Raw genomic sequence first — 24,289 nt, forward strand, 5'->3', positions numbered from 1 at the left:
TATATATGTACACATATATATTATCTAATGTAATTTTGCACATAGGTAATATTTAATAAGAATTTAAAAACACAAATATTTACACGGCGTATAAGGAAATAAATACATTCAAATAAATCAATAAAAATAGTGATAAATATTGAGAGTGATAAACATAAAAAGTAATAAATATGAAAAAGTAGTAAATATAAAATATTATGAGGAGAAAATGGTCGGGGGAGTGGTCAGTAATAATATATATAAGTAAAACTTATTTATTTGTGCCTGCTTGGCTTAACTCTTTTGGCACACCTTTTTAATAATTAAAAAATAAAGAATAAAAAATAGTCAAGATGATGGTCAAAATGAACACACATTATTGATTGTTACTTTATTAATGATAACACATTAAACAGTAATCCACTACTGTTTGTTTCACTGTGATTCCTATCAGTCCATGTCATTCCTATATTAAACCACTTCTTGCACAATATAGATGTTTTCTTTCATTAGAAATTTAGTGGTAAACAAAGCCAAGGCAAATTTTAAATAATAATTCCGATTTAGAGTACATGATTTTAAATAAGATTCTATTCTACCTGTAAAGAGCATAGTATCCCCCTCTTATGGTTGCAGTTGTTAAATGACAAAAACTATTTGTAGCCTGGCTTCCAAGAATGGCAACATCATTAATTGTTTCTTGGTCAGATAAACTCCACTTGGTGAGAGCTAAAGGTGGGGCATCTATGCGATCGCCACATCTTGCTTGTACTGTAAATTAAAAGAAAATTAATAACTTACAACTAACAGTTATAAACAAAATAAATTTTAGCCTAGTATTTTATAATCTTGCTTTATCAGCTCTCCAGATTGGCCGTAATTAGGTGATTACGTGATTAGGTCAGAATTAAGAGTACCTATTTTATGAGGCTGGGTGGACCCTGGAGGGCTTCCAAACCCAAAGGGTTGACTCAACAGCTACAGTAAAACAGACAATAATTATCTGTCCAGCCGGATTCGAACCCGGGTCCTTGAAGTTAGTAGTCCATTGACTATATAAGAATATATAAATAAATTGACCAATAATTTCTTCTAATCGTTCCCTAAATCTTTAAGCCCATTATTTACAGAAATAGGAAATTATACAAAAAAAACAAAAAACCTGTAGATATAAATACAAATTTATATTATCAGTGCTACATGTAAAAAATAAAACAGTTAATTCTGAAAACAATAAAATAAAAGAATTCGATTGAATCATGAAAACTCATGTTGCTTATTTAACTGAAAGCTTACTCAATTATCCCAAAGGTCATATAACAGACAGGTTATTCTTTTTTTATTTTTATTTTTACACTTTCTCCTACTTTTTAGACAATACGGAAGATCATACACTATGATTTTACAGTTCATATTATAATTTAATATATTTTCCAGCATAATTAATTTGCAGTATAACTAGTTCAGTATCCTCCTCCTTCCTCCCCCCATAATTTTCAATTATAAAAAAAATGTATTCATAAGATCAAAAATAATAAATGAAACTGCACCTCTAGCAAGCTGATTCCTGCAAGCCTTTATGGTGTTACACAAGACAAATCCTTGAATGCAACATACAACTCCAGGATAGATAACAAATAATTCATCTGATTGAGTACCAAGAACTGAACTGTACATAGGCTGGTAGGTCTGGCATTTGAGTCGAAGAACAGGTTCTTCGTGAAAAACTTCAGAGTGCAATAGGCTTCCTTTCTAGACAAATGAATTTGATAATTAACAAACATATTTTGTTGTAAATTAAAATATTAAAAATGTTCATTTCATCCATCTTGTCCAAAATCAAAAAAAGTGGACAAATGTTCACCTTGATTATAAAGCAAACCTTCTCATAAAGTTAATTTAAATAAAAATAAATAACAACAGTTAATCGACAAAATAAAACCAACATGTTTTACCTCAGTATAAAATCTTACAGCCCCACTACTAAATCCAACAGCAATACAAGTCCAATCTGCACCACAATGGGCACTCAACTTCCCTTGAGCACAAATAGGAAGACACAGGATGGAGGTAACCACTTCACTAGAAGAAGATTCACATTATATTATAAAATCATTTTTAAATATCTATTGATTAAAGTACAATATAATTTATTTGAGCCCTCATTAGGTAAAATATAAGTTGTATGGACTTAGTATATATTCTAGTGTATATTATCCCTAGTATAATTAGGAATGATAGATGATTGTAAATATGGAAATAAATTATTTTCTTACTATATAAATGTAAATATTACTTTCTCACATGTTTCATAAAACACAAATTTTAAAAATAATAATATATATGAGGAGAAGATGGTTGGGAGGTATGGTCAGAATATAACACAAATAAGTTGAAAATTTTTTTTTCTTTTCTTAATTTTAATTTTTAAATTATTAATAAACTAAAATATTCATATTCCTTTGTGTTAAATAACCTTAAATTTTTTATTTCCTTAATTATGTTATTTTTACTTACTTATTCAATTACCTACATATACATATACATTTTATTTTCCACTTCTTTCATAATTTTATTTTTATTAATTTCATTCTGTACAATTTACTATATGTTATTCTGTTTATATTTTATTTTTGTATTCTTGTCCTTTGTTCTTAGCCCTGATGAAGGATAAAAATTCTGGCCGAAACGTTGGTACTATTAAATAAGTTATTCAACTTATTCGTGTTATATTCTGACCGCAACCCCCCCTCCCCAACCATCTTCTCCTCATATATATTAACTACGGTCCACTATCTTCTCATCATTAAAAATAATAATAATATTTGAATGGAATATAGTCTGGGTGCGGTAAAAAAAAAACTCAAATAGTAAATAATTATACTATTTTAATATAATTATTTACTATTTGAATTTTTTTTTACCGCACCCGGACCATATTCCATTCATCTATACACACGGTCAATCAATAATCTTCCAATAATAATATTTGCACATAAAATGGCTTTTAACACTAAACGTATAAACTTTAAATTAAAAAAAAATTGAATAATAAGTAAGAAATAAGGAATATTTGGCAAACTAAACTTTCAACTGCACTTTAATAGATTATTTAAAGAAATAGTTGTTCATATACTAAATAAATGCTACTTAAATAACAATACCTTGGATCTAAGGTCAAATCTCCATGCCATGACAGCAAATATTTGATCTTGTCTCCACTTTCTCCATCAGAATCCCATTTTGCTAAATAAACATTTTTGAAAAAATCTAGAGACATGTTTTTTACAATTTTAATAAATTCTACAAAATAAGGAATTCAAATAAATCTCAACAAAGTAAAAGATTTAATAAAAATTAAGTTTCAATTAAAATGAAGTTCAAATAAGCAAAAGTTATAGAAAGAATTTTTTTTTTTCATTCCATAAATTCATATAATAAAAACAAAACAAAAATAAATATATACACATTTTTTTTATGTAAATATATATCGAGTAATGTATGATGGTACTGTGAAAAGTACGACAAGTTAATATTTCCGGAATACTGTACTGCAAGATTGTCTCACCACACTTGATGTCAGATAGTTAACCAAAGTGTATAGTCTATCAAGTAACAAAGTAATATTAAAACTTGGGTCTCAAATAGTAGAAATTACAACCATTTGGCACTTTTTAGGAAAGTGAGGATCCTTTAAATTTCTTTTTAATGAAAATTTTGAAGTACAAATTTTGCAACTGTCATGTCCCAGATCCTTGAAATCAAAATCATAGCCCATCATGCCATAAAAATAGCTGTCATTAGATTTTGAATTTTTAGAATTAATTAATTTTTCATCATATCCTTCAACTAAGTAATTGAATTTTGACAAGAAAAATTACTATACTTTTACAATATGTCATCATAATATTAGAGGAAAACATAAAGTATTAACTCTGTACAGAAGCTTAAATTTTCTTTTTTATCTGGTTGGAATATTTTGCAATTAATTAAAGCAATTAATTAAAGATCTTTTTATTATATATAATATTAACAAGTGGTATTTCCAAAAGATAGGCCCATGTAAATCCGTGATGAGAACTTATAAATTTATGAACTCATTAGAACATCATATCAGGATGAGAACTTCGTTTAGAGGTTTTCCTCAATTTAAAATGATCCTCTATCACTGCTAAGATCCCATATTTATTCATAAACAGTTATAAAAGAAGGACATAGCATTTGGTGACTGCAGCAGTTTTTATTTAATAATAGTAATTACTAATGCAAAAATTTTACACTGGCAATAAATAAAAAAAAACCTACAGGACCATTTTTAAAAAAGTTTAAATTCAATGTCCAACTGTTACAAAAATCCATTACTATCAAGTGGGCAAACAACAAAAATCTGACAAATCTCTTTGGTTTATCTTTACTGTCTGTTTAAAATGGCTGTAAGTATGTTGAGAAAGTATTCATTTTCCATGGCCCACACACAATCTGTTATTTAATATCTATTTTTAGAACATCCATATTTCTGTGAAAAAATATGTTCAAAATTTAAAAATGCCATAGTTAGAAAGCCTTTCTATTTACAAAATATAAAGAGATTTTGCTAGCCAGACTTTTAGTTTTCTTTTAAAAAATAGGATAAGAGCTGTCCACCATTCATAGATTTTAAAAACATTATGAATGACATAGCATTATGATTCACATTCCTTCAAACGAAAAGATGGGACTAATTTCTGTTAAAACTCCTTGAAGTATATATTATTTTACACCTTTTACTGAGTTTTCAAACAGAATGATCAAATGTAAAGATTCAAAACATTAGTATTTCCTTCATATAAAATGAATTACATAACAAAAACATTGTCCCAATGTTTTTTAAATCAAATATTATGTTTCGTGAGCCTCAATATAGTTTGCGAATTAAGGTTTGGTTGCTGTAGATTTGTGTGTTATTTGGAGCAAATATAGTTCTCTAAGAGAGCAATTTAATGTTAATTGAGAAATCTCATAACCTTCATGAACGTCAAAAGTCAGGACAATGTGATATTCTAGGAATTTTTGTTATATTTTCTGTATGATTATTAAACAACCATTTAACTTTATTATCTAATGAGTAAGAAATATAGAAATAATTTTTCTATTTCTGAAGTGAATCCACAATCATACTATCTAGTGGTAAATAACCAACCACAGCTGTTTCACAATTATAGAAAAAAATAATGGGAATAAATCAAAAGATAATAGTACAGGATAATTAATTGTGATAAATATAATTTCTTGTTAATATTCAGAAAATTTCAAGAGATTAATGTGTATCATAAATATTACAAAATCCTGAAGATATTAAGAAATCTATGAAATAATATTGGAAGGCTCTGTTTGAACATTGATTATAAAAAAAAATAAATAAATCAGAAGAAAAATGTATTTTAACTTATTAACAAATTCTATGGATGAAGAAAATGATATTAGATAAAGAAAATCAATAAAACATAAGAAGAAAACCTTTTAATATAACAAGATTCTTTTCGTGGGCTATAACAAGCAGTTCACTTGTAGGAGACAATGATATTTCACATTCTTCTAACCAATTTTCTTTTGATGTTACAGTTTCTTCAACAGACCAATTCCATGATTTATCTTCAAAACCTATTAAAAGAAAAGAATTTTTAAGATGATAATTTTCCCATTATTAAATTATAGAGCATAATATGTCTATTTATTTTCTTCCAACTTATGCAAGTTAAACATTTGCAAATATAAATGACATTTGGTGCTACTTTACAACCTTCAATGCAGCCATAATATTTCAAATGCAAATGATCCGAAATCCTTATATTCTTAATATTTCTTAATTCTATATAAAATCAATAATTATTCAAAGGACATTCTTAATCTCAATTTAAGTTGCAAATTCATCCCGATAGAGAAACAGTAGAGAAAGAAACTCCTGTTTATGATCATATCTCTGGAACAAGTGCATTAGAAAAAAAAAAACATCAAAACTTTGTTTTTTCAGTGCTACTATTCAGTCAACACAGTAATACATAAAATTAAATTTTATAAGGACATCACATCAAAAGTATTAGAAGTAATTGGAAATGGCCAACTATGGAAACTTAATCAAAATGATATCTTAGCTCAAGAAGGATCCCGATAATTTAAAAAAAAAAAAATTGAAATTTGTTTTAATAACATTAGCCAATCTCTTTCCCATCAAAGTTGATACTTGAGCAACAACAATATTAATTAATCCCTTGATTGCCTGCAGATAAATAATTGAGGTAATGACATGGGAAAGGTCTTAGTAAAAAAAATTGTTTATTCATGGAAAATACAGTAAGTATTCAGGTATATGGTGTGGAAAACAAGCAAGTCAATTAGCAGAATGAAGGCTCCACAGGCCAAAATTTAACACAAAAATAAAGACTTGTTTTATACGCTTAATGAACAATTTTTTACTTTTCCTGTAAAACTTTATTTACATGGTAATTCTCATGTCAGCAACTCAATCATCTTGAGGTTATACCACCACAGTTTATCATATCAATCAATCTGAAGACAAATTAATAGGATTTTTAAGACAACCGTTTACTCAAGTTCTGGGGATGATCTATAAAGCAATATAAAAAATTATACAAGTAATCATGATTCATCTTGAATGATATCCGCTAAATAATTCTATTAAAAAAAAAAAGTATAAGATCGAGATAAAGAAACTAAGTCCGATGAAGGGCTAAATAGAATACCTATGATGCAGCCAAATGGAAAACCTTGAATCTATCTATTTTTGAAAAATAAGGCACAATTTAATCAGATGATTGAAAGGAATTAACCTTTATTTTCAGATAAAGGAAAATTTCAGATAAAGGAAAATTTCAGATAAAGATAAAATCGAACACCACAATATGTTACCCATAAAAAGCTAAAAGAAAGGTTAGGAACTGGATGATTCATTTACAGGCACAGTAATAATGAAAGGAAATCATTAAAATTGAAGCTACTATTGTCAAAAATAAAAACTGCAATAATTAACTAGAGAGAATTATTTTTTTGTTTGAATTAAGTGAATAAAGACATGACTATCACATCAAAGTTCAAAGCTCAAAAATTTAAACAAAATACTTAATTTCTTTCTTTTTATTGCAAAATAGAGAAATATTAAAAAATTTAAAAACATACCATCTGAGTTATCTGAAGGCTCTTGAACAAACAAACACGTTTTAACTTTTTCTAATTCCAAGATACTAGCAATCTGTTCAAATTGGCAAGTCATTATGAGAAAAAGGCTACATTAAAAGAACATAAGCTACTTTTGAGAGAATAAAAACGTAAACAAATAAACAGTAGAAATCCTTTGATACTGATGACAAACAGGACCACAGCCAATACAGCTGATAACGTGACAGCTGTTGTAGTGATAAGAAATATCGGTAACCATGTGGGTTAGGTTCTTGTATTATCTTCCTTAATTTAAATAAAAATGGCATTTAATGATTGTATATATTTTTTTACTTAATATTGGAAAATTAAATCCTTTGATAGCATGTCTTCATTCGTCTCGTAGTTATGGTTCTCTATGTAAAAATTAATTTAAAATCCATTGTTAGTTTTTGTATGGTCATTATTTTTCTAACATTCCAAACAGCTTTAGCTGAAAATAAAGAACCAAAAAGTGATTCTAAAAGCGCTGAAGACTTATGTATCCTTTTAATTACAAATATTTTGGTTGATTCTCAGTGAAAAAGCAATTTTGATGTAACAATAAGGTGTCTTGAAAACTGTGTGCTTTGGAATCCTATGGTTTATTTAAAAACTTTATACATCTAAGTCTAGCCTACCATTATTCTAGGTGATTTATATTCTTTAAGAGTCTAGTTCTTTATCTTTATAAAGCTCATACTGTATTCGCTTCAGCTTTCTGAGTCCAAAACACGATTCTTGGCTTCAAAATAAACAAATCAGAAGAGACTTCTGTTCAGGTTAAAAGTTGCTGGAATAATAATACTGAAGTTTAATCTATAGTTTAAACAAAATTGTGTTGTATATGAGCTCACAAATCTTAGAATATAAAAAATATGTTCTTCTTGTGGTTAAATGAAAAAGGCTCTCTCCACATTCCTTAGAAGAACAAATCATATATTTTAGGGTGCTATCTTGTGGCAGGCCTTCTGTTTAGGAATATCCGTTTCTTCATGATCTCCAGGCCTAAGATTCAAGCTTTCAATACAGGGGAGAACGTTACGCAGATTGGACATCTTAAAGTCCTTACAATGCTACCCTTATTTGAACTTTAAATTAATTTATACTTCTATTAATGTTTAACTCTCTTTGGGCGGAAGAATTTGTTTTTTTAGAAAAACAGATTTTTTTTTCATTAGATATTTTGATAACCACTTATGAAACTTCAAAGTCTTATTGGTCTATTGTGGTCCATCTTATGAAAGTATGATCTACTTTTATTTACTTTTAAGTACTAGAATTGATGCTACCAAGTGAAGTACTAGTCTTTATGTCAAATCGCCTAGTGAGGTAGGTAGGTATCTACACTTTGTGTTTCTTACAATTCCATTGATTGAGGATCTGTTGGAAGGTTTGTATACCCCTTTTGAGCGAGCAGAGGTTGACTGCTGTTGAGCTAGCTAAAGCAGTAATAATAATGGTATAAGTAGGAATTTTGAAATTTCCACCACTGGAGCTTGTTTTGTATAGTGTTACCATATCTATTTCCCTGATAATTACCCTTATACATTGTTTATTTTTATAATTTTTAGTTGTTTTTTTTTTGTATAATTGATATTTATCAAATCATATTTCTACTTTACTATATCTATACTTAACATATATTAGTTCGAAGACTGTATAAATTAGAAAGAACTGAGCAAGCAGCAGCCATCAAAGCCCTCTTGAAATTAGGAACAGAAATAAAGCAAAGCAAAATGGTTGAGGCAATTGCGGATAGAGTATTTAGTGTATGTGATTTCAATTTTAACAAGTTACATCTAGATTAAGAATATAAATTCTAATTATGTTGTTCAGTAGTAAAACTATCTAAACGCCTAGATTTGAAATAAAAAAGAACATTAGGTTAGGAGAAATAAGTATAATAATAATAATAAGTAGCAGTATAGGATTCCAACAGGAGTCTTGGGCTGACGAAAGAAAAAGAAAAAAATAATATTAAGTAATTTTAATATTACTTCTTTTAATAAAGTAAGTTTTTACTTATTCGTATTCTTCACAGCCATCTTCTCATATATTTTTTTTATATTCTTTTATCATTATATCAATGGTGTAGCATGTCTTTTTATAAACGGATCCTAAATCAGTTACATGTCTTAACTATAGGTATGTACTACCTGACTAGAGGGTAATTTTTCTTTCTTAAAATCAATATTTGAAGAATTAAAGAATGTATGATATTAATAAAACATTCTACTGGGTTTGTATGATTGCCCAAAGATATCTTCATGATTTTGTTTTTTTAATTGTGACATTATAATGGTCTTGAAAATGGGTTATTATGGTTTAGGTGCTAAACAAAAGCAGACATGTCCTCGAAAAGGCTAACTTTGTTCCTGGGGAATCAAGCTTTCCTACAGATGAAAATACTAGGGATGGTTAGTTAATTTATTATCATTTTTATAAGAAACAAAATAATATTGCTAAGAGATGTTATAGAGTTAATTTTTATTTTTTATTTTTAGCACTTTCCAACATTTTGGAAAACACAGCATTTTTAGGAGATATAATTTTGAGACTACCAGATTTTACTCAACAAGTTATTGTAAACAATACCGAGTGGAATGAGCTTTTCAAATGGAGCTTAATCTTTGCCAATAAAAGCCAACTTCTTGACAGTAAAACTATTACTTTGCTAAACTTAGTAAGTATTACTTGATAGGATTGTATCCTTGTATTATTGACATTTATGAATTTTATTATAAGTCTATTTATTTTTTAAATGACTGTTATAACCTGCTTCTTGCAGCAAGGCTTAGCTTTTACTAAGCTATCCTAATTTTTACATTCTAGAGTCACCACCTTCTTCAACCGGGTGTACCCAAAATCTCTATGTTTGGATGTATGCACTTGCCCAAAAACTGAGGCTCAACAGGTTGCAAATTCAGATCAATTTGTACTAGCCAATCCAAATAACCTGTCCACAGGCCTGTGCATTCGGGAATTTGTCATAGATTGGCAAATATGTAGCAGTGCCTCTAGAATGTATATTTTATTACCTCCCCATGTAACTTTCTTTATAAAACAATGATCTTTTTGTTTTTACAACGCAGTTATGGTAATAGTATAGGCTATATCCTATAGAGGTTTTGAGTATGCCCCGTTAAAGAAAGAAGTGGCTCTAGAACTTAATTGAACGCATACCAGTCTGAAATAGGTGCTTCAAAACCATCCCTCAAATATGCTATGTTGTCATATTCATCTTAACTAATATTATTGTTATGATTTATCTTTTGTTTTTAAATTTATTATTTGTAGTAACCTGGAATGCATTACTTCCAAAGTTGTAAATATTTGTTCTCCTGTCTTTTCTATCTTACATTTATCTGGGCTTGAAGATCTAAATTAGATTGTAGATACATTAAAAACACCAAACTAGCAATAGCATCACTTTTACCATTAATTTGATGATTCAGATCACGAGTTATTTCCCAAAATAAAAAAAAACACAAATAAATAAAATGGACTCACAAAAATTCTGATTCAAGCTTCAACGCAACAATGGTTCACTCAGAACTAATTGTCCCTTGACATTTACAATAATTACAAAAATATTTATCATGTGGATAAAGGTGTTAGGCATTTATTCTTATTTTATACAATGTTCATGCATTTGATAGATGTCTCTGTTTTTTATGACATTTCATTGCATCTTGCATCCTTAGACATGACATCTAAAGAGTATAGAATTAACTCTTATGATTAAACCCACGATATAAAAATAAATTTTAGCTCAAGGTGCAATAAGCCATTGGTATCATCCAATCTGCAGTTTTACAAATGTTCGTCAGTTTGGCCATCTGTGGCTTATGCGGTCCTTCGATAAAATTGAAATATAAAGCTGATCTTAAAATATTAATGATTTTTCATATTAATTATTTATTAATTTTTATGAATAATTATTATTATTAATAAATTCATATTGTTCAAAGGTTAACCAAGAGATGAATTATACTGATCGAAAACCGAATTTTCTGAATCCTTACCGAAAAGTTAACAACCCACCTCCTGATGAAATAATACAAGAAAAACCCAAAAAAGTAAAAAAAAAGAAGGTTATTCCTAAAGGCCCTCGACTTTCATCAAGGCAGTTCGGAGAATTATAAAACAACTTGCTCAAGTTTGTAGCATCACAAATCAATGAGAAAGGATTTGAATTTTCAAAATTATCGATAAATGTAGTGTTTGTCATTTATTCTTATTTCATTTGGAATAGTTGCATTTATTGTAATATATGTGTACTCTGTATAATATTTATACTTATATAAAAAGTTTGTTTCCTTAGAAAATAAGGAATTAAAATATTTTTATTTATTCCTGATGTGTTTTATATGTTTTATTTTATATTATGTTATTAATAATAAAAACTTTTTTTTTTTAATTTTCCTTTCTTATCAATTACAATTAAATGCATTTATATAGTAAGTATTATTAATTAAACAACATACAATTAAAGCTACACCTTCGACCTTGTAAAAAAACATAATTTGTGAGAAAAAAAACCTGAAAAATGTATTAGTGTGAGACATTATATCAATGTAACAATATAATACTATGTTCAAGCATTTCTATTTTCTTGTTAATTTTAGCCTCTTGTTTTTTTTTGTTGATTTTTTTTTTTTTAGATATTTAGTCAGAAAGGCGATTTTGGAAAGGAAGTGATGGTGAAATTAAAACAAAAAAAAATCTTTCTGATAGTCCTTAACTTATTTTAGATAAATTCAAGAAAGGGTTTCACTTCCTATGAAGGATTTTAAGCAAAGAAAAAATAATAATAAACTAGCATTGAGTATTGTTTAAATAAATCTAAGGAGAATTTTATTTATCACTCAAGGCGTTAATTTTCTGTATTTGTTTTTATTAATTTATCAATTAATTACATTAAATTTGTACCGCTACAAATCATTAAGGGTCAGGGTCCTTTGTAAGGGAGTAGTGTTACTAGACCAACGGTTGTGCAAGGAGGTGATTTGGTCAGAATCACTCTCGACAGCCAGATTTTTACCCAATTAAGGAGGTTGGGTAGACCCCAAGAGGGCTCCAGAATCCACTAGAGTTGACCAACAGTTACAGTGTAACAGAAAAGAATTTTCTGCCCAGCCGAATTCAAACTCCTTGGAGTTAGTAAGTAGAATTAGAGTTGGTCGTTGGAGTTAGTCCGCAGCTACGTGTACTCCCATTAATTTATCAATAATAAACATTTATTTCCATAATTTTAAATTTGAATAAAATGAAATGAAAAGAACATATGTTCATGAGAATACTATTTTTTTTCTTTGACATGTGTGTAATTTTTCCGTTTTATGTCTATTATTATCATAGTATAATATACTTTGACAGCATAACTCTGATACAGTCTATTGCTGATAATTACTGTATGCATAGGTACCCACCATTGCCCATTTGTAGTTATGTATGGATTGAGCACTCTATATTCTGCCAACTGATCACCCTTGAAATACACTCTCCCCAGGTGTGGGGATCTTCAATCGATATACAGAGCCACAAAGCCCAAACCATCAAATTGTAATCATATTATATAGTTTTTCTGGTCTGTCTGTACCGAAGAGAATTGAGGCATAGGTCTTTGCAACCTTGGAACCAGCAGTGCCGGTTTGAAATCGGCCTGGGTGGTCGACTTTTATTTTTGTGGCAGTCCTTGACCACCCACCATAGTAAGAATAGAGTGGTACCCTGTAGATACATCCTCTCTCCTCATTTTCCTCTGAACTCTTTCTTTGGGATCTGACTTTTATTTTGAATTTTCTCCAGTTTGATACATTAACTTTATGTTAAGTGTACATAAATTTTAGTGAAATTCAAATATTGTATTAAAAATGTAGATTTTTCAGAATAAAATTTTATCCATTTTTTTTCAAACAAAATATTTTTTAATAAGATGGTTGGGGATGTGGTCAGTGAAGAAAACATATAATTAATTAATTATAGTAACTAATTAAATAAATATATTAATATAATTATATTGTATTAAATAATATATTATCAAAATAACCAAATAATAATTATCAAAATTGTTTGTTTTTTCTTCTTCACGGAATGGCCTTTCAAGACCACGCGAATATCATTACTTTTTCCTTCTCACTTTTCCTCTTCTTCTCTCCCAGTATTTTCTCATCATTTCTGCATGCCTTTGTTTCCTCTCTTCCAACAATGCAGTACCTTTCCATTTTTTTATTGTTTATTATATTAAATAATTAAATATAAAATTGATGTTACTTCTTCAATTCGGTTATTTTACTTACATATTTAATTAGTTACGTATACATTTTAGTTCTCACATCTTTTCTTACTTTGATTTTAAATAATTTTTGTTTTATATATATATTTAATAACTAGATTTTCATATGTAGGTACATTATTTATACACGTTGTTTTATTTTTTTTCTCTTTCATAATTTTAATACTACCATTCTCTAGGTATGGGCGTTGATGACCTCAGGGTTTTACGCCCTAAAGCCCCAGACAACAACAACAACTACCATTCTCTTTTTAATTTTCTTTTCTTTTAATGCTATTTATATATCTATATTATCTGTTATCTTCTTATTTTCTAGTTATTCTGTATTTATTTTTATTCATTATGATGTTTTTGTTCACAACCCTGATGAAGGCCTGAAATTCTGATTGAAACCTTGGCATTAAGAAATAAGTTTTAATTATTTTTGTTCTTCACTGACCGCACCCACAACCATCTTCTCATATAATACCCACAGTCAACAACTAACACTTCTTGTAAAATAATATTTAATTAGAAAAAATATTATATAATAATTTATAATAATGCTGGAATAATGCAATCTAATATAATGGGGAATAATGCAATCTAATAAAATGGGGAATAATGCAATCTAATATAATTAGGAATAATGCAATATAATATAATGGGGAATAATGCAATCTAATACAGTGGGAAATAATGCCCATCTAGATTGAAAATATGGTTAACTAGTTACTGAAGAATAATTAATATTTCAGGAATTCAATGAATGAGCAGTATATAAAAAAAAAGTTTATAAATATTTTCTACATAAAATATACATAACAAAATAAGAACAAAAAAGAAAACTTAGGTATTAAACAGAAATATGTTTTAAACCTTTTCTTGAAAATTGGAAAGGTGGAGATCCGAGCAATTCACTCCATGTATACTACTATACACAAATGCAGTCAGTTACCTAAAAATATCTTGTCAGAATGATCGTTTCACAAATATTTTTTAACAACTCATGATTTAAACATAAAATAGAATTTTCTCTTAATATGAATACATACATAGCTCATTTTGCATAACTGTATTATAATACAATTAAATTATATTACATTATACTATAATACAACCATAAATTTAAAACTATTTATATTTTTCATAATCTTATTCCTATTTTTTAATATTAATATTCTTTTAAATAGTAATAAATAATTATGGACAAAATACATTCACTGCATTTGGTAACACAGTAACCCTTATTGGCCGAACCTCAAAGTCTTCATTATCTATCGAAAGATTTTCTTCATCACCCTAAAAAAAAATATATATATATAAAGATATAATCCAAGAAAGTTGCTATACAGCTAAATTATTACCATTAATGCAGGTTTATTACCTCAGACAGTTTAAATTATGGCATTTGGTCGTAAAACAAGATGAATGAACTGAAATTTTTCATGAATTGCAGTTTTTGGTGTCATCAGCTTTTTGAAAGCTAATTTCATAAAATATTGAAAGAATCTTAGTCAATTTGTTTTCTTAAGAGAATAATGCTGATATTAATTTATGCTAAGTGACTACTGGTTGAAGGTAAAATATTGTAATTAACAAACTATTTAACATTGTAGAAGTTTTCATTTTTGCAATTACCATGTTTTGCGACCATGACAGTGAACTGTCAAAACATATCAATCTTAACAAACTTATTGATGATAGGTAGGAAAATATTGTTCTTATATGTTTTAAAAAATTACGTTTGCCCAAGCATTTAAAATAGTATCAGCCCCGATCCCTAAAAGTGAACCCTCCTCAGGGCCCCAAAAACAAATCCACCACAGACCCCAAAAAACCAAAGCGCTTATTGCCCGAGAAATAAATATGTCATGGGTCCCAAATGGAATAGGTAGTACGTCTATGTTCTAAAGTACAACATTTAAGGAAAAACAATAACTTGTTAGCAATAGAAAATGTGTCTAAGGATTAACTAAAAAAAATCAAAAGTACGATACTGCACTAGCACTCTAAATATAACAGAAGCCATTATATCTGAATTACTCACTTCCCACCAAATACCTGTTTAGGTAAAAAATAACCACATCAGCAGCACTGAAAAAAAGTGAACTGGTTTTCAAGAATATTTTAATTTTATTTCTTATAATTAATTCAAAATTCGTAAAAGAGGTTGTGCAGTACATTCTCGAGTTAAAAGTTAGGCTTAGTCAAACTCAGTTTAGAAGGGTTGACTTTTATTTTACGGCATAAATTTTTAAATTTTCACTCTGACTAGAATTAAGTTGTAATCTAAAGGATAAATCAACCTTCCTCCCCTATTGATTATAAAGTTCGCTAAGCCCAATGAATTATAAAATTGCCACGTTTTTATTAATCTTAAAGTCAATGTGAAGTAAATATTAATTTGTATGTTATATATAAATTATTGACTGTATGTGAATTAGAAGATGGTTAGGATTGCGGTCAAGAAGAATAAAAATAGTTTTCAACTTAAATTGTCTAACTTTTGATCTAGAATACATGTCTATTCTATATTCTATATTGCTAAATTGTTTTTCAACTTAAATGATATCATTCTACCTTTTATTCATCCCACAAACTCCCTTCTATATTACATTTTTATTTGCATTGTGATACTGAAATTTATTCAATACATTTACTATTTATTACTTATTTTTTTTTTTTTTTTTATTCACAACAGGATATTTCTATAAGTTGATTATTTACCTAAACTGTATCGCTTACATTACTTATTCTAAAGGGTAACATTTATTACTGCCTCAATATTATTAATTTACCAGTTCATTATTAATTACTGGGTTAGTTAATATAACTGCTAAGTTAATTAATAGATATGTTTGATAATATTTTGTGTTTATATTAAAAAAACAAAACAAATATTTTAATTTAAATTACAAAGTGTTGCTTGTTATAAAGGTTACTTTGTTTTTATTTGGTTGCTATAAAAACATCACAAAATATCTTACTACAAAATTTTATTTATTTAATATTATTACCAAATTTAATTCAAAATCATATATATTAAAATTGTACCACTTACTTATTCTAAAGAGTAACATTTATTGCTGCCTCAATATTATTAATTTATCAGTTCATTATTAATTACTGGGCTAGTTAATATAAGTCCTTAATATAAACCTAATTCAAAATCATATATATTAAAAATTATTTTCAGAAAAGTTTGGAGTATCTGACTATAAGAGAAAGCATTTGTAATTTATACTAGAAATGCAATTTTTATTGCACTATATCAGTTAATAAATTTATGTATTTATCTTTAATTTCCTTACTATTTTATTTAGGTTTTATCATAGTTTGCTTATTTATATGAAATCTTTTTAAGATTAACTTCCACATTTACATCTGTTTTATTTACATGTCACTTATTTACTCTTAAATTGGTTTTATTTACTTTGTAACTTTTTATTGTAGTCCTGATGAAGACAGGAATTGTGAATTGAAACATTGGCAATCAATAATCAGCAATCCTTCTTGTAATTTTTACGATATATATTTACACATTATAAACAACAAATAGGAATGAATGAAATTAAGAGTTGATTTAATAAAAAAATTTTTTGTTCAATAAAACAAAACACTGGTTTATAATTATCTTAAAATAAGATATGCAGTGCCTAGAAAGGATGAGTGATATTTTGGACATATATATAAAAAAAAAAATCATAACAAATAGTACTTACTTCTGGTTTCTCCGTCTCTGGTCTTATTTCAAGTTGTTTCATTTCTATTTTTCCTACCGATGGCTTACCTTCGTTCAAGAATTTGTATCCATCGAACAGAAGATCACCCTGATATTTCGTTTTTGGAGCTAAAATGAAAGTTATGAATTAGAAAATTGATATGCAAATAAAAAAATTGAAAGTTAAGACTAAGCTAATTTTTATGAATTTGAACTAATTGCTATGAATTTGATTAAGAAAAGCTTACAAGTTTTATTTATTATTTTATTTCCAATGTGTAAGAAATCACCTTCAAATATTCATAAATTAGATAGAATAAAGAACCAATAACTGAATTTTAAAGGAATAATTAAAAAAATAAATAAATCAATAAAAACCATACTACTCAAGCCAAAATTACTTACTCATATGATTTTGAAACCAAAAACTCTATGCGGAAGTATAAAAGGCTAATACATTGTTAAAAACATTTTATAAAAAATTACCTCAACATTGAAAAAGGATGATCCAAAGCTAATTTGCCATCAGTTTTTGTTTCAATATTTTCTGATATTCTTATAGTTATTTTTTAATGTTTAAAAAACCGAAATAGGAATAAAATTACTCCAGTGAAATCTATAAAAATTAATCTAGATTTACAATGCAAAAAAAGTTTATATGTTTATAAAATATCAATAAATTGAGTTTTATAAACTATACTGATAATTTTTCAACCATTTGCAACACAACACTATTTGTTACAGAGACTTGTGTTTTTGTTACAAAAGAAAAGTCTTTAAGAAAACTAACCTGATCAGGATCATATATATATATATATGTATTTTGTTTGTCCTAGAACAGTGGTTCAAACCCATAAAAGTCAGCGGAACAGTTAGTATTACAAGATTAACTACAGTACTGTGGTTAGACCACAACTATTACTCAATCTTTTTGTACAATGGGGTTTATAAAAATTTAGACAAATATGATTTAAAATATGCCTTTATAATGATAGAGACAGATACTTCCAAACATAACATCCTTATACAAGTTATAATAATGTTAAGCAAAAGGCAAAATAATAAAAAATAACAATTATATTACCTATAGAAAGAAGAAGATGGGGTTTTTCTTTATCTAGCTCAAGAAATGGATCATTTGAAGTTACTACTGACAAGTCAGATGTTTTTACTGATATTTCTTCCACTGTACTACATTCTGGGTTAGTAATTTTACTATAATCAACAAATGGCATTCCTGAAACAGTGTATAATACAATACATAATAATTTGAATAATCAATTTATAACAATACAGAAAAAAATAATTCTTATTATAGGATTAAACATCAATTCATTCCGATTTATGCATTGTCTTAATCACTGACAGCACAGAACTCAAATAAAATGTATTGGATACCTAAAGAAGGATGGTTAGGATAATAACCAAGATATGACTAAAGTCTCAGGATGGTACATATAGGTCATAACAGCTGAGAATTTATTTTAAAAGGTAATGATTGGTCACATTTTAGAGCAACCTATTCTTGTCTTTTTTTAACTCTACATAGCCAAATTAATGGAAAATCTGAGACTTAAAAAACAACTTACATAAGCTATAATAACCTTTTTTTTCTGTATACAACATTCCACAATAAATAGAAAAAAGGACTAGTTTTAAAAATCAGTATAAATATGCTGAAATTGGAAAAAAAATGGAAACCTTGAGTCTGAAGACGTCTATTTTTAAGTGATAGGACATTCCACCATCTGGAACCGACTTGCTGCTGAGTAGGAGATTGAATCATAAGATCTGGTCTCTGCAACAGATGAACAATCAGTTAAAACAAAAAAATAATTAACAATAAATTAAAATATTACTAGCGTATTATTGAGTAACAATTGTGAGTATATATTTCCTGAACTTCATGAAACATGAGTGGTATATAAAACATAAATAAAAATGTTGGGTATTACAATAAAACTAATTATTAACTTTGAGAAATTCACAAACTTCATATTAATCTTAATTTTGAACTGTATATTACATAATTAAAATTCTAGATTTTAATATTTATAAATTTTTAAATACTTGGTTATTATAATTAATAATACTTAAAATTTATATAGGATTTTAAAATACCTGAGAGTAACACTCAGAACAACCGGAGCAAGGCTTGGTGTATCGAACTTTTGCTGTAATTTCCTTTTCTAAAGCATTTCCAGGAAATATGAGAGGGGCATATTTTCCAAATGGCCCAAGATACCAAAAGGCGTCTTTTTGCTTTTTTATGTGGCGCCATAAGCCCCATTCGATTCCACCAACACCATAAACTGGGGGTTTTGCTTCCTCTTCCATACTCTAACAAATTTTATTTGTTTTTACAAATTATAGAAATTAAAAAATTAAAAGTTACATGATTTTGATAATCAATCATTAATAATTTCCATTTATTGAATAATTTTAGAGTATAAATTGTATTGGACAATAATTTATTAGAGATTACTAATAATTTAAAATGATATGTATATGATATGATTAATAGTTACTGTAACAGGGGTCGCTTGGATCCAGGTTAAGAATGTTTTAATAACACCTAGAATTCTTATGAAGATAAAGACAGAACTCACAATCGCATGTCAACACTAGTACTAGGTCCTAAGGAACTTTACCATGTTTGCATTACTTTTTAGGTTTGGGTCCAAATAACCCCAAGCTACGGTATATGATTAATCATAGGTATATGATATAGGGCCAAATGTTTTAGAAGAATATAGAAAAATAAGGACAATTAATTCTTTAGGAACAATAAGCTGATGTATCAACTCGGAGCGCGAAGATCCCAGTGAACTGATATATCAGTCCAGCCTGTCTAGTGTCTAAGACCAGTACACGATTTATCAACTCTATCCATAGCGCTATCATCATCTAGAAATATCCTAGTTTTTGTTGTAGCCACCAGAGTTCATACAGATCATACATTTTTCTTTTTTCATTTTTCTTATTTTTCTTTCTTTCTACAGATCATACATTAGTATTTTCCGATGCATGAAACACAGTCCATAAAATATAAATTTGTAAATAATTATAAAATTGTTTTCTACCACATACACAGAAGCTAATTTTTGGTGGTCATAAAATTCTTACTAAGTTGTTAATTAATTTAATAAAATAAACAACTATGTCCTTTTTTTCTCTTTCTTACCTGTAACTCCTAAACCTGGTGACAAAGTTATAGTATAGTAATAAATAGAAAAGTATTAAATTTTGTATCGAATGAAAGAGGTAAAGTAGAGAGTTTAAAACCATAAACCGTCTAAACAGAAAAAGCAAGATTTTTTTCAAATATGACAGAGATTTACTACCGTACTACTAAGTAATAACAAACTGAATAGGAAATGGAAGAAGAGTTAGGCGTCGAATGAAGTGAGAAAACAAGGTTTTTTGTTCTTTCCAAGAACAAAGGATATCATTACATTGATTTAGCAATAGTGGTGAATAAATAATTTCATTAAATAGATAAATACAAGTATTGATTAATATTATCATCTGTCATCAAAAATCAAAATGATTTTTTTTGGATCTGAGTAGACAAGTAAGGAGACCTCTAATAGAAAAAATAACAGTTTAATATTTGATAAATTACATTTCATGAAATATAAACATTTTAAGTTGATCTAATATAGAATATTTTTAATTTAAATTGTTTTTATTATTCTAATTTATTTTAAACATTCTCAAAGGACTGTTACCTGTAAAAGTTCTATTCTGAATGCATCGATAGTTTTAGTTTTTCCTTCAATTATTGCCATCGTTGCATTTACCATTCCTGAATATGACGTACTGTCTTCAACACCATATAATCGTTTTGCAAGAGTGTTGGTTTTTCCTAGAGGAAGCACACCTATTGGAATTTTACAAAGTTCACCTTTATATCTCATTAGTCCAGTAATTATCTAGAAAAAATAAAAAATAATAGTGAAGCCAAAATATTATGATATACTCTTACACTCATTTTCATTTTTATCATAAGCAGAATAAATACTTCATTTAATGAAGGCTGCTTGCTGATTTGTTCATCAAAAGTTGAAATATTCAAGGTTGTTTTGACAAATTAAAATTTTATACCAAAAATGTATTCAGTTTATTTCAAAATAAACTTTAAAAAATAAAATTGGTAACAATAGCTCAAAAGAACCCTCATCAGGATTGGTTTCATATTTGTACAGACGGATCAGCTGAAGCAACTGTTAGAAAAGCTGAAACCGGGGTTTACTCAAGAGATTTCAAATTCAATACTGCAGCAGATAAGGAAGGTACAAAGTTTGATGGTGAAATAACAGCAGTCCTCATTGCCTTACAAAAACTGTCTAGAAGGCAAGACCGGAATGTTGTTATCTTCACTGACTTTCAAGCGGCTATCCTTGCTGTTACTAACACGCACAAAATTCAATCAAATTCTGTTTTAAAATGTAAATCCCTCCTCCACAACTTGACACTTCAAGGCACTGATGTGGTCCTATAGTGGACTCGGTGCCATTGTGGGATTCCAGGAAATAAAGAAACAGACAGTCATTCCAAGCAAGGGCCAAAATTACCACAACCAGTCCATCCAAGATCCTATGGCTCGGTGAAAAGAAAGATAAGGACCATAATCGAGGAGGAAACAAAATAACACACATAGAAAGGGCGGAAGGGAAAAGATATAAAAGTTTAATACAAAACCCAATTCCAGCTGATCTCTCGAGAAGAGATGCAGTGGCCTGCTTCTGCCTGACGACTGGCCACGATTACCTGCAGAGTCATCTCCACAAGATAGGCTCAGGATCCCATGTGTGTGCTTTGCAATCAAGGGAGAATAGATGGGGACCATATTGAGACATTTCCTTCTCTGACAGAATTTAGAAAAAGAACATTTGCTTGTTTTAAAAAAATCTAATATATATTGAGCAGCAAGACGTCGAATAGTCAAATGACCAACGACTTTGGCATAGAAAAAAGTTTACTTAAAAATTTAAATTTTCCTCTGTAAAATCAAAATCAACATTTTCAATAAAAACTTAACTTATCTAAACGGGAAGCACCCATAACAATTTTCAAATAAAAACTTTCCAAGGTAGATATATTAACTTTCAATAGAAAATTCCTCATTTATACTATATTCCTACCTCAAAAATGATATTTTAAATTTTGAAGTTGCACTAGAAATAAAAATTAATATCATTATAAAAGTAATGGAACAATTTAAAACCATACATTTGGTGTTTAATGATCTTAAGTAAATTGATTGTGAGTAATATTTTATTTATTTTTTTTACTATTCCTGAAATCAGTTTAAATTATATATTTCTAATAATAGTAACTGATCCAGAAAAAAACAAGTAAAAACTTAATGGTTTAGAGTAGACTGGTGGACTCATGTCCAAGTTATTGTTATTTTTTGTGAATTTAGTGAATATTAACTAAATTTTTTATGACTTTAATACTTCCCCTAATTTTTGATTTATTTTGAAATGGACATGATCCAAAGATATTGCCATAGACAGTGATTTCTTTCCCTTATATGGTCCTTCTATGGCCTAAGCCAAAACTAGTAAGGTTGACAAAACGTTACAGTCTATAGAATACATCAAACAAAAAATAAAAATGATTTTTTTTTTGTCAAATGCTATTCAAGCAAAGTAATGATATTAATTACTCATTTTGAAATGCCAATTAAAAAGAACAAGAGAGCACTTATAATAAGTATATACAGATAAATAAAGATGAAGAAAATCTATTTAAAACTGAAAAATCTAGCAAATGATAACATATCTTTTTTAAACTTTACTATGTCAACATAATCACTTAGTATTTATTTTAAGTAATATGGCAAAGTTATTCAATCTTGCCAATTAACTCTGACAGAAAACTTGAATAAAATCACACTGATTATGTTAAATATGTACCTCTGATAAAGTTCCATCACCTCCAGCAACTATCACAGCATCTGTCTTCGGATCAATTTTTTTAATGATGTCTCGGCCATGTCCTTCCCTTTCAGTTTCAATTATAGAAACATAGGCTCCTGAAAGATATAATAAAGGAGCACAGTAATTCTCAAAATTTTTCTTGGATTTCCTAAAATAAAGATTTTACTACTATTACAAAATATTATGCATTTATTAAATAATAGAAAATAGAAAAATAAAAAACTGTACCTATTATTGGAAGCTGGATTCAAAATTACAGTAACGCGCCGAGGTTTGCCTTCTGTAATTGGTCTGTCTCCATGTTTGACTGCTTCGGCACAGACTGATCTCATCATTGAACCTAGTCTAAATTGTTTTAAAATTTTTATAAAACTGATAATGTAATGCATCAATAGTCAGTTTTAACATTTGTAATACTTACTCAAATGAGTTCAACCCATAATTTATCCCATATGCCAAAACTGCAACACCTAATGTGGATTTCTTCCAATGGTTTCTTAACGTTTCTATTAATTTTACCATCACTCCAGAAAAATTTACTCTCTACTATCTATCAAAATTTTGTAAATAACATAACCTGCTATCTTGAACCTTGCTTGATGCAAAACACATGTTTATCTCTACAGTTTAAACCTTCCTTAAGCTGATAGTTACAGCAATTATCAACCTAAAGTTTTCTTAATACTGAGTTATAAAAGGAAAGAAATTACGGTAGTTGCCTCAAAAATAATAGATTTGTTTTTTTTATCGAACAGATATTATAGTGAACAGAGGGGAGAAATAATTTTAAACTAGTTTCATGATCGCAAGTAGAACGGAGTTTATCTGATACATTTATGTGTCCATACACATTTCATACATGCATAGATGGATTACATACTGATACTTTTCCAGCTGCATTTGGGCACCAACGGCCCTCTATTTGGACCAATTTAGCTCTATTCGGTATATATGGTTGTTTTGTAGACAGAACAATACAATAAAAGGAGGGATGAATTCAACTTCTCAAACTGTGGTAAAAGTGTTAACAATTTGTTTGTGAATTTATTTAGTGTTAATGGGTTCCAAACTTGTCGGAATGATAATGATCAATTAAAAGCCTAAAGGGGCCCTCACCCCGCCAAAAATATCGCTCAAAATTTTGTGCAATAATATTGTATATAT

The 24,289-nt window shown here is 28.2% G+C and overlaps 3 protein-coding genes across 3 annotated transcripts in view; 1 reads left to right on the top strand and 2 right to left on the bottom strand.

The window, feature by feature from the left end:
• Positions 1 to 7,373, bottom strand: part of Rab3-GAP (Rab3 GTPase activating protein) — a 35,041-nt gene extending 27,668 nt beyond the window's left edge. The window contains exons 1-6 of the mRNA XM_014422370.2: positions 7,153 to 7,373; positions 5,476 to 5,619; positions 3,144 to 3,225; positions 1,935 to 2,061; positions 1,530 to 1,731; positions 579 to 750 (exon numbers count right to left, since the gene is read on the bottom strand). Of these exons, the coding sequence (XP_014277856.1) occupies positions 579 to 750; positions 1,530 to 1,731; positions 1,935 to 2,061; positions 3,144 to 3,225; positions 5,476 to 5,619; positions 7,153 to 7,246 (821 nt within the window). The 5' untranslated portion in view covers positions 7,247 to 7,373. The remainder of the gene's footprint in view (positions 1 to 578; positions 751 to 1,529; positions 1,732 to 1,934; positions 2,062 to 3,143; positions 3,226 to 5,475; positions 5,620 to 7,152) is intronic.
• Positions 7,374 to 7,389: 16 nt separating this feature from the next.
• LOC106681838 (coiled-coil domain-containing protein 134) lies at positions 7,390 to 11,413 on the top strand. Its single transcript, XM_014422371.3, has 5 exons — positions 7,390 to 7,672; positions 8,821 to 8,942; positions 9,503 to 9,590; positions 9,678 to 9,856; positions 11,145 to 11,413. The coding sequence occupies exons 1-5, from the start codon at positions 7,540 to 7,542 to the stop codon at positions 11,316 to 11,318; spliced, it is 696 nt and encodes a 231-aa protein (XP_014277857.1). The 5' UTR covers positions 7,390 to 7,539; the 3' UTR covers positions 11,319 to 11,413.
• Positions 11,414 to 14,229: 2,816 nt separating this feature from the next.
• Positions 14,230 to 24,209, bottom strand: LOC106681835 (acylglycerol kinase, mitochondrial; the record flags this gene model as incomplete). Its single annotated transcript, XM_014422367.3, is given in 9 exon segments — positions 14,230 to 14,752; positions 17,176 to 17,303; positions 18,259 to 18,411; positions 18,876 to 18,972; positions 19,296 to 19,514; positions 20,906 to 21,109; positions 23,102 to 23,273; positions 23,354 to 23,470; positions 23,547 to 24,209. Coding segments are annotated over 9 exon segments (1,290 nt in total). The 3' UTR covers positions 14,230 to 14,653.
• Between the last annotated feature and the right edge of the window lie 80 nt (positions 24,210 to 24,289).

Source organism: Halyomorpha halys, unplaced genomic scaffold, assembly GCF_000696795.3.
Source record: "Halyomorpha halys isolate HHAL.00 unplaced genomic scaffold, Hhal_1.1 Scaffold368.1, whole genome shotgun sequence".
NCBI classification, from domain to species: Eukaryota; Metazoa; Arthropoda; class Insecta; order Hemiptera; family Pentatomidae; genus Halyomorpha; species Halyomorpha halys.